The sequence below is a fragment of the Folsomia candida genome, unplaced genomic scaffold (genome assembly GCF_002217175.1).
Source record: "Folsomia candida strain VU population unplaced genomic scaffold, ASM221717v1 Fcan01_Sc008, whole genome shotgun sequence".
NCBI classification, from domain to species: Eukaryota; Metazoa; Arthropoda; class Collembola; order Entomobryomorpha; family Isotomidae; genus Folsomia; species Folsomia candida.
In genome coordinates, this window is record NW_019091200.1 from 925,338 (window position 1) to 940,536 (window position 15,199).

General features: G+C 39.2%; 2 protein-coding genes and 1 long non-coding RNA gene across 5 annotated transcripts; 1 reads left to right on the forward strand and 2 right to left on the reverse strand.

Annotated features, from left to right (window-relative positions):
• The first annotated feature begins 848 nt into the window (after positions 1 to 848).
• Positions 849 to 2,972, forward strand: LOC118436456. 3 transcript variants are annotated; one of them, XR_004835462.1, is made up of 8 exons: positions 849 to 1,125; positions 1,184 to 1,488; positions 1,569 to 1,779; positions 1,863 to 2,063; positions 2,136 to 2,223; positions 2,287 to 2,411; positions 2,477 to 2,764; positions 2,835 to 2,972. It is a non-coding gene; the product is annotated as an uncharacterized LOC118436456 (long non-coding RNA). The 3 variants fall into 3 exon arrangements; XR_004835461.1 differs by having other exon boundaries at positions 1,569 to 2,067; XR_004835460.1 differs by having other exon boundaries at positions 1,569 to 2,063.
• A 79-nt stretch (positions 2,973 to 3,051) lies between these two features.
• LOC110853138 (carboxypeptidase N subunit 2) lies at positions 3,052 to 6,194 on the reverse strand. Its single transcript, XM_022101381.2, has 12 exons — positions 5,900 to 6,194; positions 5,674 to 5,836; positions 5,525 to 5,596; positions 5,384 to 5,455; positions 5,235 to 5,306; positions 4,789 to 5,176; positions 4,445 to 4,707; positions 4,248 to 4,373; positions 3,798 to 4,138; positions 3,562 to 3,711; positions 3,257 to 3,487; positions 3,052 to 3,186 (listed from the first exon to the last, which is right to left on the reverse strand). Exons 1-9 carry the CDS (start codon positions 6,129 to 6,131, stop codon positions 4,009 to 4,011), a joined length of 1,518 nt encoding a protein of 505 aa, XP_021957073.1. The 5' UTR covers positions 6,132 to 6,194; the 3' UTR covers positions 3,052 to 3,186; positions 3,257 to 3,487; positions 3,562 to 3,711; positions 3,798 to 4,008.
• Positions 6,195 to 6,448: 254 nt separating this feature from the next.
• LOC110853139 (collagen alpha-1(XXV) chain) lies at positions 6,449 to 7,663 on the reverse strand. The gene is made up of 5 exons (XM_035854601.1): positions 7,540 to 7,663; positions 7,031 to 7,465; positions 6,887 to 6,958; positions 6,626 to 6,790; positions 6,449 to 6,556 (listed from the first exon to the last, which is right to left on the reverse strand). The coding sequence occupies exons 1-5, from the start codon at positions 7,643 to 7,645 to the stop codon at positions 6,471 to 6,473; spliced, it is 864 nt and encodes a 287-aa protein (XP_035710494.1). The 5' UTR covers positions 7,646 to 7,663; the 3' UTR covers positions 6,449 to 6,470.
• Between the last annotated feature and the right edge of the window lie 7,536 nt (positions 7,664 to 15,199).

Consider the following 15,199-nt stretch of genomic DNA (forward strand, 5'->3'; position numbering starts at 1 on the left):
TGATTGGGGTAATCTACATAAGAGCAACATTCTTTCAATCGGTCAATCAACAATTGTAATCCACGTATGTATATGATTACTGACGATGATAAGTACAACTAAAAATCAAATTAAATAAATCTCATGACTTTTACTGATTTGATTACCTCATGCCTAGGTGAAAAACATGGGTCACACATATGTAATAAAATATATAAAGAATTGACTCATTCTTTATATTAGCATAAATCGAGATGGCTTTTTATTACTGTCTTCCTTCACCGCATTGTCAACGCTCTGAACAAGAATTACTGTCGAATACAATTTTATGCATTATAATTTATGACATGAATTTATCGAATTACTGTGCAAACTGCAAATTTCTAGTTCGGCGATCCTCAGTCTCTGTGCCTCCCTTCTACATGCTATGGGGACAAATTCAACTCCAATGACTTTAGACTTGCGTCCAGGGTTACCCAGCATGAAGCCGAATTTAAGGCGTATGCGCGTGGCGTGTGGCGCACACGCGTGTGTGCGCCACGTATCCCCATCGATCCCACGGCAATGACCACAACGAACTTGTACCATGACAAGGATAACGGATACAAAAAATATTGTATACTTTGCATACGACCTTGTTCCTGTTTCGTTAAATGATTTCAGTTTAGTTAGTTAGACATTGGGAACTTTGGGGGAAAATAAAGCTATAAATATTAGCAAAACGTCACCGGAAGCAAATAAGGAAATTACTGTCAACTGAGGTGGTGGTGGTAGTGGCGTTCTCATAAGTCACAAATGCTTGCTAAATTGATAAACTTTATGATTTTTTTTGTCTTGTACATTATCATCAGTTGCATTTTGCATTCAAGTCTAGTCTTATAATGCAAAAAATGTCCAGTATTTGTAAGACTAAATGAGACACACCATTGACATGCTACTAATTAAGGTAGCAGCTTTATCGTGGATAAGTCTTCATGTGGTCATTGGAGAAGATTTAGATAACTCTACGTCCTCCTCCTCCTCAGACCAAAATAATCTCGCTTTGGTCCACATCGGAAAATGTCCAGGGTCCAAAATTACTCAAAACGAGCTTAGAATTCCATCCTGGTTGAAATTAAAGGGACACAATGCCACTCTCGTTTTCAGGTTAGCACACATTTATCAGTACATAATGACATGTATTATCTCACTTATCATTTTATAGGTTGGCCAACTTTGAACCCGGTCTAGAGAAAACTTGCATTCCGAAATGTTGTCCTTTGGAAATTATTAAAATTGGACGGAGATGGACTAACTCAATCCTGTGTACCGTCTGGACCAGTGAAATGGACGCCACGAGTTTATCCCTCTCGTGACGATCTTTCCGGAGTGGGCGCTAAGCCACTTCTTCCAACAGATCCCAAACCCCTCCACTACAAATTTAACGGAGGCGGCCGGAACCCTGATACCCATCACTTATCGAGCAATTAATTTTAGCGAAGTAGGAGAGGAACCGTTTCATGCCTCACCGTGCGTAAAAAAATGAGAAATATATGAGATTGAATGCATATGTATCTGGAAATTTTTAATTAAAAATGTGCAATGATTAGATTTCGCCTGCTCGACAATGGCTCCATGATCATCCTCGTTCTCGAACCAGAAAATGGCGACGGGAGCGAATGTGGCGAAGTTATTCACAGATATCCAATTCACAACAAGTTTTGCGTGGACGGATTTATCGTCGGGGATGACACAGTTTACGATGGGAGTGAAATCGATCAGATCGCGTTCCTTCCGTGGGTCTCAGAAGAGGACGAAAACGTAACTTCTAAATAGCTTTACAATTTTGGTGTCATTTTTTTAAATTGCAATTTTGTGATACACGACCAACACGAAAATCAAAGTGTCCTTCGTACTGCTCGGAATCGTCTTTTTGGTTCTCACGATGCTCATGAATCTCGTGATATGGCCTAAACACAAAATTCACAATCACGGTCTTCTCATTTGTGGTTTCGATGCTCATCTTTTTTATAACGCTGGCCACAGTGCACATCACTGATTTGACGTCAACGAGGGAAGTTCTGGGAACCGGATCCTGTCTTTTAGTCAGTGAGCTGAAGGAATTATTTCGAACAGTTAAAATTAGATTGTTCACTTTAATTCTGTGTATTTTTCAGCAATTTTGGGACATTTCACCTTCCTCTGTGCCCTTTGTTGGCATTGTTAGATGAGCATTATGAATTTCGACTTTTGGACGACGTTTAGGTAAATTATTTCTTCAAGAAATCACTTTTTAGACGATGAAAATTAAGTATTTCAAACTTTCAGAATTTTGTCCTCATCTCAAAGACATAGAAAAAGTGTGGAACGTTATGCTCGCTACCCCCCTTTTTGCGGTGGGGTGTGCCCAGTATCATCGTTGGGATTTCTGTTGTTCTGCACTTCACTCTCGGGTATTTTGATGACCAACTAATTGCTATGATTTATTAAGGATAAAAATATTACGAATAATTTTCAGTGAAGAATATCACGACAATCACAATGGATTCCTGTCCGGTTATGGAACAACGAAATGTCAACTGCACCCTTGTTCCCAAAAGTACTTCTTGTACATCCTGATGGCATTTCTGCTCGGCTTTAACCTCATCATGTTTTCTTGGACGGTCTTCACCTTATGGTTTCTTAAACTGGGACTTTGTCTTACTTGATGTCATCAATTTACTCCAAGCAGTCTCCATTTTCTTCATTTTTACGGTAAAGAGGGAGAATTTGTTATGGATTTATAAACGGTATCGCTGCTGGAAAAGTAAGCTTATTTAAATATTTAAATAGTGGATCATGATAGAATTATATAACTATTTGCATATTTGTGGTAGGATTTATCGCACCAATTGTGCGCACGAGATGTTGTTACGTGGCAGAATTGGATGTAGAGCAGACGGAAATGACTTCAGCGGAGAAAAACAGGACACTAGTGATTTTTAAAGCGAGGGGGTCAGGATCCTCGGAAAATTATTAATCCTAAGTTAGGCTGGTCAATTTGGATGTGAATCATTGTGAATTTAAAATCAGTTGCAATTGTAAAATACTTAATTCAAAGACAAAAATTATAACAATTTATTTCTGCGATAAAAACTACAAATTTGAAAATTTTGATCAATGGGTGGTTGTATCGGAGGACGGTGTGGTCGAGGCCAATCTCTTCCTCTCCTTTTCTGATGGACAAAGCTGCAAACAATAAATATGTTGCAATGAAAGTAATTTACGGGAATGCGGATTTGTGAGCTGATTTTCTCACCGATTTTGCAAAATCGTAGAAGCATTCTGAAAAAGGAAGCCAGGATTCGCAGCCGTTGGGCTCCTTTTTGAGCTTATCATTGTTGTCGGTGCAGCACTGTTCGAATTTGGACGTGATGTTGGCCTTGAACTTTTCGGGAAAGATTTCGACGACGCCGAGGGCCTTGTCGTGCTTCAACTTTCCTTTCTTATCAACCGCCTTCTGCTGCTTCATCAAACACTTCATCAAACACTGCAAAGTGGAATTTCTATTAGTCTGCCATCTCCTTATAAATAGGACTAAATTAAACAAAGTGTTTAAATTACGGCCGCGATCATCTTTTCGGGTTGACCTTGTTTCGGCTGACATTTGCTCACGATCAGGTTGAGCAGGTCAGAGTCCGGTTTGAGGCCATCGTTTTCCGAACAGTCCAACTTCCCAAGCTTCACACCCTTCGTCCTCGTAATGGAAATGGACTGTTGTAGAAATTGTGAGAACTTGAATTTAGCTACAAAACTAAATATTTGTTGAACTCTACTACGTAATTAATTTGGAAAAATACCAGAATGACCAGGAGAATTGGAAAGAGAGACAATTTCGTGGACGCAGACATCTTGTCGAACCTGACTTCGAATAATTAATGACGACTGACATTATAAGTACGTAGGCATCAGCGTGATCTGATTATGATCAATTTTATTATTAGCTCCTTTATTCATATTTGCAATAATTTTCCGCACAAGTAAAATGACACGCATATTTAAATTTATACATTATTCGAGACAAACATCGCTAAATGAGATTTCACGGAGGGGGCGGCCTTCCATTTCTTTCGGGTCACGGCATTTCATCGCATCGTCGTCACTATACGAAGACACAATGGACGCATGGTCACGAACCCAACTGAAATTCATCCAAAATATATAACAGAGTGTTTTAAATGTCAGAATGTAACAGAATGTTTTTGCATGTTAGCCTAATTTTCATAGTTCGACATGCAATGCATACGTACTTTGCGACATATAAAATTTTGCAGTCGCAGTTCCATCCATTTCCCTCAAGTTTAATTATCTCCAAATCATGTAAATGTTCGAATGCTTCGTCTCCCACAAAGGCCAAGTCATTGTTATTCAGTTCTCTGCATACAGGAAAATTATCAGCTTGTCTAATATTTGCAAATATTTTGGCACTATTTATAACCAAACTCACAGTCTTTTCAAATTTTGTGTCGGTAGAAACAAGGCAGGATCAACACTAGTCAAAATGTTGTTCCCTAATTGCAGCCAGGTCAAATTGGTCAACCCCGTGAAAGCGCCAGGCTCCAGAACCTCCAAATTATTTCCATGCAGAGAAAGCCTGGCCAAATTGTTTAGCTTGGAAAAAGTCTCATTTTCCAAAATTGATAACGAATTCTTTGCCATGTTCAATTCTAACATGGCCGAGCTCAGTCCGGTGAACGTAGAGGAATTTATCTAATTTCATTTGGGACATTGCAAATCGTTCTAAAATAAATGACTGAAAAACATGACATATTTAAATATTTATGGTATTACATGTGTAATTTGATTTCCACTCAAATCTAAATTCTCCAAGTTTCTTAAATCTTTGAAAATTTCTGGGGGCAAAATTTCAATTCTGTTTTGTCTCAGTGACATGATCTCCAGTGATGAAAGGCCATGAAAAGTTGTCTCGTTTATCACAGTCAACTGGTTATCTTGCAACTTTAAGCTTTTTAATTTCTTGAGGGGTTGAAGCGGGGTCACACTTTGAAAAAAATTTCCACTCAAGTCCAGTTCCTCCAAATTTCGCAGGGCAGAAAAATCCTTCCAGGTTTTTAAGAAATTTTGAGATATTTGCAAAACTCGAAGGGTTGATTTTATTCCTGGAGACGGAGACCAAATGCTTGGAGGAAGGGAGACAAGACGATTTTGGGACAAATCGCTAAAATGTTTTCAAAAAGAAATTGCATACCAATTTATACAAATATTTCAATTGTTACAGAATCTCCAAGTTTTTCAAGTTCCGAAATATCCCTGAAGGTAGCGAATCCAGATTGTTTTGATGAAGATGTCTACAAAATTATGTAATATGTCAATTGTCATCATGTTTGGCACATTCAATTTTCATTATGTATTAGACTAGACTCACAAATATTTTAAACTCTCCAAACTCTCGAATAAATTTTCTGGTAAATAATCCAGCAAATTATTGGACACGTCTCTGTACAATCAAAAACGATATAAATTTCGTATCACTTCAAAAACACACTTTCTGTTACATTCCATGTACAATTGAACAAGGCGACTTAGCCGGAGAAACGAATGGCGATGAATTGCCTGGATTTTGTTGGAACTCAGATCTCTACACAGGAAGAAAAAGTGTTGACAATTTTGTACGGGAATAAATTGTTAAGGCTGGTTAGATATTTTTATGAGTACAGAAATGCAGTGTCGAACGGGATTGTTTGGGTGGCAGGAAGTTCGTGAAGTGAAAGACGCCAGCAGTTGACGTGCAGACTTTGAGCTGTGCAGTTACAGGGGCCTCCCTCCTTCAAATTTGAGCACGACGGCCAGCGGAAATTATGAGAAGATATTTTCCACACTGCAAATAAGTGATCCAATTTTTAAAGAAATTTAAGGGTTCGATTTTGGTTGGATTCCTTACAAGGCTGTTCTAATGACAAAATTCGTCTCGTTAACAAAGAGACAATTTGTAAAGCTTGACACGCTTTGTCCAAAGTGCAGACGCCATCACTTGTCACCGTCTGAATGTGACCGGATGGAGAATTATCTTCAAATTGTGTTTCTTCTTCGTCTTGCCATGAATCGAATGTGGGAGAAATTATCAGGAGCAGTATTAAAATATAATTACGGTTTGGGATCAAAAACTTGAACATCTTATTTATATTTTAAACCCAAATTCCTGAAAAAGGTAGATATGATGTCAAAGTTGTTCATAAACGAATGGTGGAGGATGCGATTAACATGCAAAAGTTTAGCTTCGTGGGTTATTGCACAAGTTAATAAGGAAATGCGAATTCAGGTCAATTAATTATAGCCAATAAACTCAATCTAATTAGAAGCAAGCTCGTGTCCTACTCCATATTGATATTATGCATAAAATATATTTAAGTTTGAAATAAAATTCAGATTAAATTTTTTTCAAAATTCTATTCACAAAATAATTTTTCCTTTAATTCGTAATCATGTGATATCCCTATTTTAACAATGGCGTATTACTTTTTATCGTTTTGTTTGATTGTAACAACGATAGGAATCTGGGAAACTTTTCCATTGGTTCTGGTTCGGAGACGATTTTGCTCTAAATTGAAATAAAGTAGGATTCAGTATGACAACTAAATATGTACATTATCAAATACTCTTAATTTACCTGAAGAAGATGACGTGGAATTATCATTCGAATTTGTATGCAAAGTACCATTCCCTCCACCACGACCACCACTGACGTAGGTCACGCTTCGACCATTCCTTCCTGGGAGGCCATCCAGTCCATCTTTTCCTGGGGAACCCATATCCCCAACGTCCCCACGATCACCTGAATGAAAAGGATCATCAGAATATTTACATATTGCATAAAATCATTCCCAACCAAGGTTTGAGGGATTGTCATATCATGATTAACGAAAATGACCTTTATCACCCCGATATCCTGGTTCTCCTTTCCGTCCGATCCTTCCTCGATTTCCTGGCAGCCCATTACTTCCTAAAGTACATGCATATTATTATTTTAAGTACATATTTAAATACGTAGCTACCGCCACTTAATAAATTTCACCATCTTTTCCTGGATTTCCAGTCACACCAATTAAGCCCATAAGTCCAGCTGGGCCATCTCTTCCATCAGGACCGGGAGGACAATTGCACCCTCCGAAGAATAAGGACGCCAATGATTCGTCGTCGCCATTGTTCAGACTCTGGTCAAGTTCATCTTTTGTGCCGGGATGGTGAGGTATTTCCGGGGATGGGGATGAAATTAGTCCCGAAATGCATTCTTCCGGCCATTCATATAATCCTGAGATGTCATCCAAACTGGAAGTGCGTAAAAGCGTGGGTGAGGAAAAGTCCAGTCGCGCAACTTCCCTCTGACCTGATTCATCGTGTTGGGCAAACAATTCCAGAATTTCGTCGTAATCTTGATTTTTTTCCGTTACACAGCCAAACCTTAATCCAGATGGAGTAGGGGCGGATGAAATTATTCGGAGGGTAGAATCTGACAAAAAAATGGGTCAATTATTTTTTAGGCGTGTTTTTTTTATAAAATTTTATACGTTTTTTCCCAAGAACCTAATTTAAATGGCTGGAAGTTTTGCGATCCAAAAGCACTACTACACTTATCGGATAATATTAATGCGATATTAAACATTACAATTAGTTGGAGTAATTTTGACATGTTAATTCAAATTCTATGACTGTTGTTGCAGTTAAATGTATTAAGTAAATTGTAGAATTGCACTGAAATGCAGTATCAGAACACTTTAAATACCAAATACAGGCTTGAAAAACCGTTAGAACATGTTAAAAATAGATTTGTAGCCCGTAATGATTTTACATGCATTCTAATATCAACACTGAAATTAATTGAATAACGCTTTCAACAACAATATAATTTTTCGCATAATGATAAACACGTAATTCTAAATTAAAAATAACATCTTCCAGATACTAGTAGTAATTTATGACGGGTGCCAGACGGTTTATAGCATGAAACTCGTAGTAGGTACAATTCATAGCATACAAATATACTAGTACAAATGCACAATTTGTGTATTTGCCCATATTACCTCAAATACCTCTAAAACCTCAAAATCCTGTATTTGCGTACATAAAGAATCTACAAGAATATCGACGTCGTACCTCAGCAGTTCTCGAGATATTGTCCAAAAACTGCCTTTTTTGAAAATTTTGAAAATTTTATTTTTTGACTACAACCACAACTCGTTAAAATTTGATTACATGTTGAAAAATTACACAAAAATACAACACACATAGTTTTTTATTCTACAGAAAGACTCAAAATGTTTTGATACGAAATTCAGTACGAAAATATTTGGTACTTTTCTGCTCAGTAAATGCCAAATAAATGTATCGGGTCAAAATTGTACAATTGTAAAGGCGTACAAATACTTTAATTAACAAGCAATTCTAATTTATACGCTATTATGCAGTGTTGCTGCTTGAAGCGGGAGGTGACCCGTTGATAACGGAAGATGTTCCTTACTTATTCGGGTTAATTCTCAATAATCCCATGCCCGACTGGGTCTACAAAACTGTTCCACAGAATAACTCAAGCTTCCGTATGAAAATACCGTAGGTAAACTGGCATATTTTTCGAAACAATTAGTATCTAAATCATTGCTCCAATATTTAGGTAATGCCATGGCCTCGTGGAAAATCGCTTGGTGGGACTTCAAATCTGAATCATATGATTCACATGCGGGAAAATCCGAAAGACTTCGACAACTGGGCATCCCTTACGGGCGATCCGCAATGGAAATTCGACAATGTTCTCCCCTACTTTAAAAAGTTCGAAAATTATAATAATAATAATAGCCTTTATTACCCTCATTTACTAGTACTAGGGAATGCACAAAATGAAATTTTAGCATAGCACACTACAGTTTGGTCATTTGAATTAGAGACTCTTTTGGTAAATTTTCAAATTTTCTGGTAACTAAGAAAAATATTTAAAAAATCTAAAAAGAGCTGTTCACAAATTGTATGACCATTAAAAAGTACAATTTGTTATCAAATAATTCATTGGATAAGTCTACGAACGGCTCTTCGCGATTTTTAATTTTAATTTTTTTTCCCCCTTTTGTGGGTTTTATTTACACAGTCTTTTGTTAACAATGATTAATAAGTGTGTATGGAAAACTCATAAATAAAAAATTTCGCTGAGTTTCTTTCCGGTAGGAAGGGTACCCAGAATTGAGGCGACGTTTCCTCGTAGAGTAATGCTTAAACGTTGTAATAAATAACTTGTGGCTCGTATTTCTCCTGTAATTGTTGTGATTCGTTGTCCAATGTGCTGAATTTTAATTAGTTGCTATCCTGGCAAAATGCAAAAAGAGTCTCTAATTCAAATGACCAAACTGTAGCCTATTTTCGTGAGCTTACAAACAGAAATAACTTACTTTAAATGATTAAATAACAATAACTAAGGGCTAAATTACTATATTTAACTTAACAATATATATGTACGTAAGATATTATCTACTCTTAGTTTGTATAAAGTTAGCTATAATCTATCAAATTGGTTAGAGCTTCAAATGACAAGCCAAAAACCGTGGATTTTGATTTCCATTCGTCATTAATTTTGCTGATTATCATATTAATGGGGGAATTTTTAAATTTTGACGACTTAATTACCGGTTGAAATAGTAAATCCTTGTTTGACCTCAATGACACACCACTGCACGAAGCACGCTGGAATTGCGGCAAAAAGTGCCTATACCTACCAAAAAATAAATTGTAAGCAAATTTATTAAGAGCCAATTCTCTCCTTTCATTTAAAGTTATCAACTCAGCTTCCTGCATGCATTCAACATAATTTAAATGATCAACTCGTTTTCGGAAAATTATACTTAACCCTTTAAACTGTAACGACGACAATTGTCGTTTTAAAAGAAATGGTTTAATTCGGGAGTACGACAAAAGTCGTCCTGAAAAATCGTGGTCATGGCGCGGAAGGACGACAATTGTCGTTTCTAGGAGGTCATTGATTTTCACCATTTTCTCTTCGCGACCTAAAATTTGTTGTAATTTTGAGGGATTTCTCCTATGCCAACACAATGCTAAATTTGAAGATTTTCTTCCCAAAAATTTGGATATTTCCCTATACAACGCAATGTTAAATTTTTGATTTTTCAGTTTTTCGAGTTTTATTAAAAACTCCTGAATTTCTCCTCCCGCGCCATGACCACAACATACTTATAGCGTCCCCGATTTAATGCCTTTTCTTGTCGTTAATCATACACGTTAAAGGGTTAAAGCTTTTTTCTGAACACTTTCAATTTTGTAAACTAATTTCTGGTTCAAGCCATAGCCAAACACAACTGAACAATACTCAAGATTACACCGAATATATGCACCGTAAGCTATTAATAATTCTTTACTGGAGAAGCCAGCATTGAATAATTTTCTTAACTGAAATAATTTAGAGTTTGCTTTCGCAACAATGTTTTTTATATGACTATCCCAACTAAAATTTGGGCAAAAAGTCACCCCTAAAATTTTTAAGCTCTTTACAACGGGTATAGGAACTGAATCAATACAAAAGGACTTAGTAGGAAAATTAACTCTTCTTCCACCAAAATTAACTACCAATATTTCACATTTACGAGGATTGGGCGTTATTTTAACTGCCTTACACTCTTCACTCAAAATATTGAGTGCAGATTGCAATTTGGGTGCATTACCAATAACTCTTTCAGCAATAACCAAATCATCAGTGTATCCAGCTATACAAAAATTGGGGTTAATATCAAGTAATTTGATTTTTAATGCATTCAGAATCGGATTAATTAAGATAATAAACAGAAGAGCAGCTAGTTTGGTACCGGCTGGTGTACCGCATGTTAATCTCTTGGGATTTGAAAACGACTTTTCAAACTTAACAATCTGCTTACGAAATTTTAAGAAGGATAATAACCATAAAATATCAATGTCGTGTACACCAAGATCAACAAGAAGTGCGGCCAACAACGAGTGGTCAACTAAATCGAATGCTTTGAGACTATCAATAGCAGCAATTAAAACTGTAGCGCCAGGAATTTCGATTGATTTTAAAATAAAATGGTTAATTTGAATTAAATAATGCGCAGTAGACGATTTTTTTAAAGCACCAAATTGGTTAACGTTGATTTTATCAATTATTTGAGAATAAATCCTGTCAAACATAAAACTCTGCAATTTTTGAAAATACGTCAGTTTGAGTTATCGCACGGACGTCATCAAGTGATGAACAAGTTACTTTCTTGAGTAAGGGGGTGACGAAACCGATTTTCCAACAATCAGGGACAGTAAAAGTTGCAAAAGATTCATTGAGGATAATGGCTATTAAAGGGCCCAAGAAATTCGAAGCGTACTTTATAAGCTCAGTAGGGACTAAATTCGGACAGTTGGACTTTTTCTTATTTAGTTTTCTAATTACTCTCGCTACCTCATGAGCACTGACTTTAATAGGGGAAGAGTCTAGAGGGAGTGGACACAGCGAAATAGATTCACATTCATCAAAAGTGTTACAAATTAGTGAGAAATGTGAATTTACAACATCGGCTAGCTCTTTATCAGTTAGCTGACTAAATTTCAGATCTATTAATTTAATTTTGTCGATGGCAGACACGGGATTTAGACCACAAACTTTACGAATTAAATGATACCATTCGGATAAATTCATACCAGGTATCTTATCTTTGAATTTTTTACGCACTTCAGACTGAGCAAAGGAAATTTGCGTTTTAATTTATTCCGATGTTCACTTTCCCGGCGGTTGTTAAAGAGACAGTAACTTGATAAGTTACTGTCTCTTTAACAACCCTGATTAATTACTTACAACGGAAGTCTCACAGCGTTTCTTTCAGATTATTAGCTCACCCTGCGTAGCACGGGAGCTATTGAATTCCTCTTGTCCGTCCGTCTGGTTGTTAACGAATTTTTTGCATCAATTGATGCTAATTAAACAGCCCCTTGACCATTATTCGATAAGTTGGGCGCACCATTGGTATCGAACAATCCGTGGCGCAAATGGGGCGGATTAATTGTGCAAATAGATCGAGAAGGGACTACAATTTTGGAATAGGTTGCACCGTTAGTATCGAACAATCCGTTATGTAAAATGATGCGAAACAATTAGGAAATTCGATGCAAATCGCACCAAAACTGCAGAATAACCGATGAAATTAATTAAAATAGACCAGCTACATTTTTTATTAATTAATAGCACCGTTGGTATCTAACAATCGGGAACCAAAAATTATGCGAAATAATTGGGGAAAGGGATGCAAAACGCACCAATAGTACAGAATATACGGGAGAAATGATCATATAATTTTGACATAAATTTTCTAAATTATGGGTCACTTTTCTCGCTAATGCTGCTAATCTCTGCACAAGTGGTGCAAAGTTACATATATCTCAATCATTGTGACAGGGTGAGCTACTTCTAACGTTACTACGGTTTATTAGCTCGCCCTGCGTAGCACGAGAGCTATTGAATTCCTCATGTCCGTCCGTCTGTCTGTTAACGAGTTTTTTGCATGAATTGATGCTAATTAAAAATCCCCTTGACAATTATTGAATATGTTAGGCGCACCATTGGTATTGAACAAACCGAATCGAATTTTTTAGCAAATAAATAGCACAGTTGATATCTAACAATCGGTAACACAAAATGATGCGAAATAATTGGGGGATGGGATGCAAAACGCACCAATAGTGCAGAATATCCGGGAGAAACGATCATACAATTTTGACAAACTTTTCAAAATTATGTATCCCGGATGGTCGCTACTGCTGCACTAATGGTGCAATGGCCTGCCGTTTGTTTTGCACCATAAACGGCATATATATAATGAATATATAAGAGTTGTGACCTATTTTGTTGGCTTATTCCGCACCTTCAGTGCAAAGTTCTCTCTAAATTATTATGACAGGGTGAGCTACTTCTAACGTTACTACGGTTTATTTTATTTAACACAGCCTGTTACTCGAGTAACACAGCCTGTTACTCGAGTAACACAGCCTGTTACTCGAGTAACACAGTAACAGGCTGTGTTACTCGAGTAGAGCCCCAACAAATGTTGGGGTCCGATAGACCCACAAAGTGGTCGATAGACCCGCAACAAATGTTGGGGTCCGATAGACCCCAACAAATGTTGGGGTCCGATAGACCCCTGGGCCGATAGACCAACAAATGTTGGGGTCCGATAGACCCCAACAAATGTTGGGGTCCGATAGACCCCCAACAAATGTTGGGGTCCGATAGACCCCAACAAATGTTGGGGTCCGATAGACCCCCAACAAATGTTGGGGTCCGATAGACCCGCAACAAATGTTGGGGTCCGATAGACCCGCAACAAATGTTGGGGTCCGATAGACCCGCAACAAATGTTGGGGTCCGATAGACCCCCAACAAATGTTGGGGTCCGATAGACCCGCAACAAATGTTGGGGTCCGATAGACCCGCAACAAATGTTGGGGTCCGATAGACCCAACAATGTGGGTCCGATAGACCCCCAACAATGTTGGGTCCGATAGCCCCCAACAAATGTTGGGGTCGATAGACCCCAACAAATGTTGGGGTCCGATAGACCCGCAACAAATGTTGGGGTCCGATAGACCCCCAACAAATGTTGGGGTCCGATAGACCCCCAACAAATGTTGGGGTCCGATAGACCCCCAACAATGTTGGGGTCCGATAGACCCCCAACACATGTTGGGGTCCGATAGACCCCCAACAAATGTTGGGGTCCGATAGACCCCCAACACATGTTGGGGTCCGATAGACCCCCAACAAATGTTGGGGTCCGATAGACCCCCAACACATGTTGGGGTCCAATAGACCCCCAACAAATGTTGGGGTCCGATAGACCCCCAACACATGTTGGGGTCCGATAGACCCCCAACAAATGTTGGGGGTCCGATAGACCCCCAACACATGTTGGGGTCCGATAGACCCCCAACAAATGTTGGGGTCCGATAGACCCCCAACACATGTTGGGGTCCGATAGAAACCCAACAAATGTTGGGGTCCGATAGACCCCCAACAAATGTTGGGGTCCGATAGACCCCCAACAAATGTTGGGGTCCGATAGACCCCCAACACATGTTGGGGTCCGATAGACCCCCAACAAATGTTGGGTCCGATAGACCCCCAACACATGTTGGGGTCCGATAGACCCCCAACAATGTTGGGGTCGATAGACCCAACAATGTTGGGTCCGATAGACCCCCAACAAATGTTGGGGTCCGATAGACCCCCAACAAATGTTGGGGTCCGATAGACCCCCAACAAATGTTGGGGTCTGATAGACCCCAAGGCCGAACAATTTGGGGTCTGATAGACCCCCAACACATGTTGGGGGTCCGATAGACCCCAACAAATGTTGGGGTCCGATAGACCCCCAACACATGTTGGGGTCCGATAGACCCCCAAAACAAATGTTGGGTTCCGATAGACCCCCAACCCATGTTGGGGTCCGATAGACCCCCAACAAATGTTGGGGTCCGATAGACCCCCAACACATGTTGGGGTCCATAGACCCCCAACAAATGTTGGGGTCCGATAGACCCCCAACAATGTTGGGTCCGATAGACCGCAACAAATTTGGGGTCGATAGACCCCAACAAATGTTGGGGTCCGATAGACCCCAACAAATGTTGGGGTCCGATAGACCCCCGACAAATGTTGGGGCGATAGACCCCCAACAAATGTTGGGGTCCGATAGACCCCCACATATGTTGTGGTCCGATAGACCCCAACAAATGTTGGGGTCCGATAGACCCCCAACACATGTTGGGGTCCGATAGACCCCAACAAATGTTGGGGTCCATAGACCCCAACAATGTTGGGGTCCGATAGACCCCCAAACATGTTGGGTCCGATAGACCCCCAACAATGTTGGGGTCCGATAGACCCCCAACACATGTTGGGTCCGATAGACCCCCAACAAATGTTGGGGTCGATAGACCCCGCAACAAATGTTGGGGTCGATAGACCCCCAACCAAATGTTGGGGTCCGATAGACCCCGCAACAAATCTTGGGGTCCGATAGACCCCCAACAAATGTGGGGTCTGATAGACCCCCAACAAATTTGAGGGTCTGATAGACCCCAACAATGTTGGGGTCCTGATAGACCCCCACAAATGTTGGGGTCTGATAGACCCCCAACAAATGTTGGGTCCGATAGACCCCAACAAATGTTGGGGTCCGATAGACCCCCA

Coding starts and splice junctions, on each gene's coding strand:
- LOC110853138 (XM_022101381.2), bottom strand. CDS start 6,131: ATGTTCAAGTTTTTGATCCCAAACCGTAATTATATTTTAATACTGCTC. Junction 5,456..5,524: donor CTAAGTCGCCTTGTTCAATT/GTACATGGAATG, acceptor TTGATTGTACAG/AGACGTGTCCAATAATTTGC. Junction 5,307..5,383: donor TTGGAGAGTTTAAAATATTT/GTGAGTCTAGTC, acceptor ATAATTTTGTAG/ACATCTTCATCAAAACAATC.
- LOC110853139 (XM_035854601.1), bottom strand. CDS start 7,645: ATGTCAAAATTACTCCAACTAATTGTAATGTTTAATATCGCATTAATA. Junction 6,959..7,030: donor TGGAAATCCAGGAAAAGATG/GTGAAATTTATT, acceptor CATGTACTTTAG/GAAGTAATGGGCTGCCAGGA. Junction 6,557..6,625: donor TTCCACGTCATCTTCTTCAG/GTAAATTAAGAG, acceptor ATTTCAATTTAG/AGCAAAATCGTCTCCGAACC.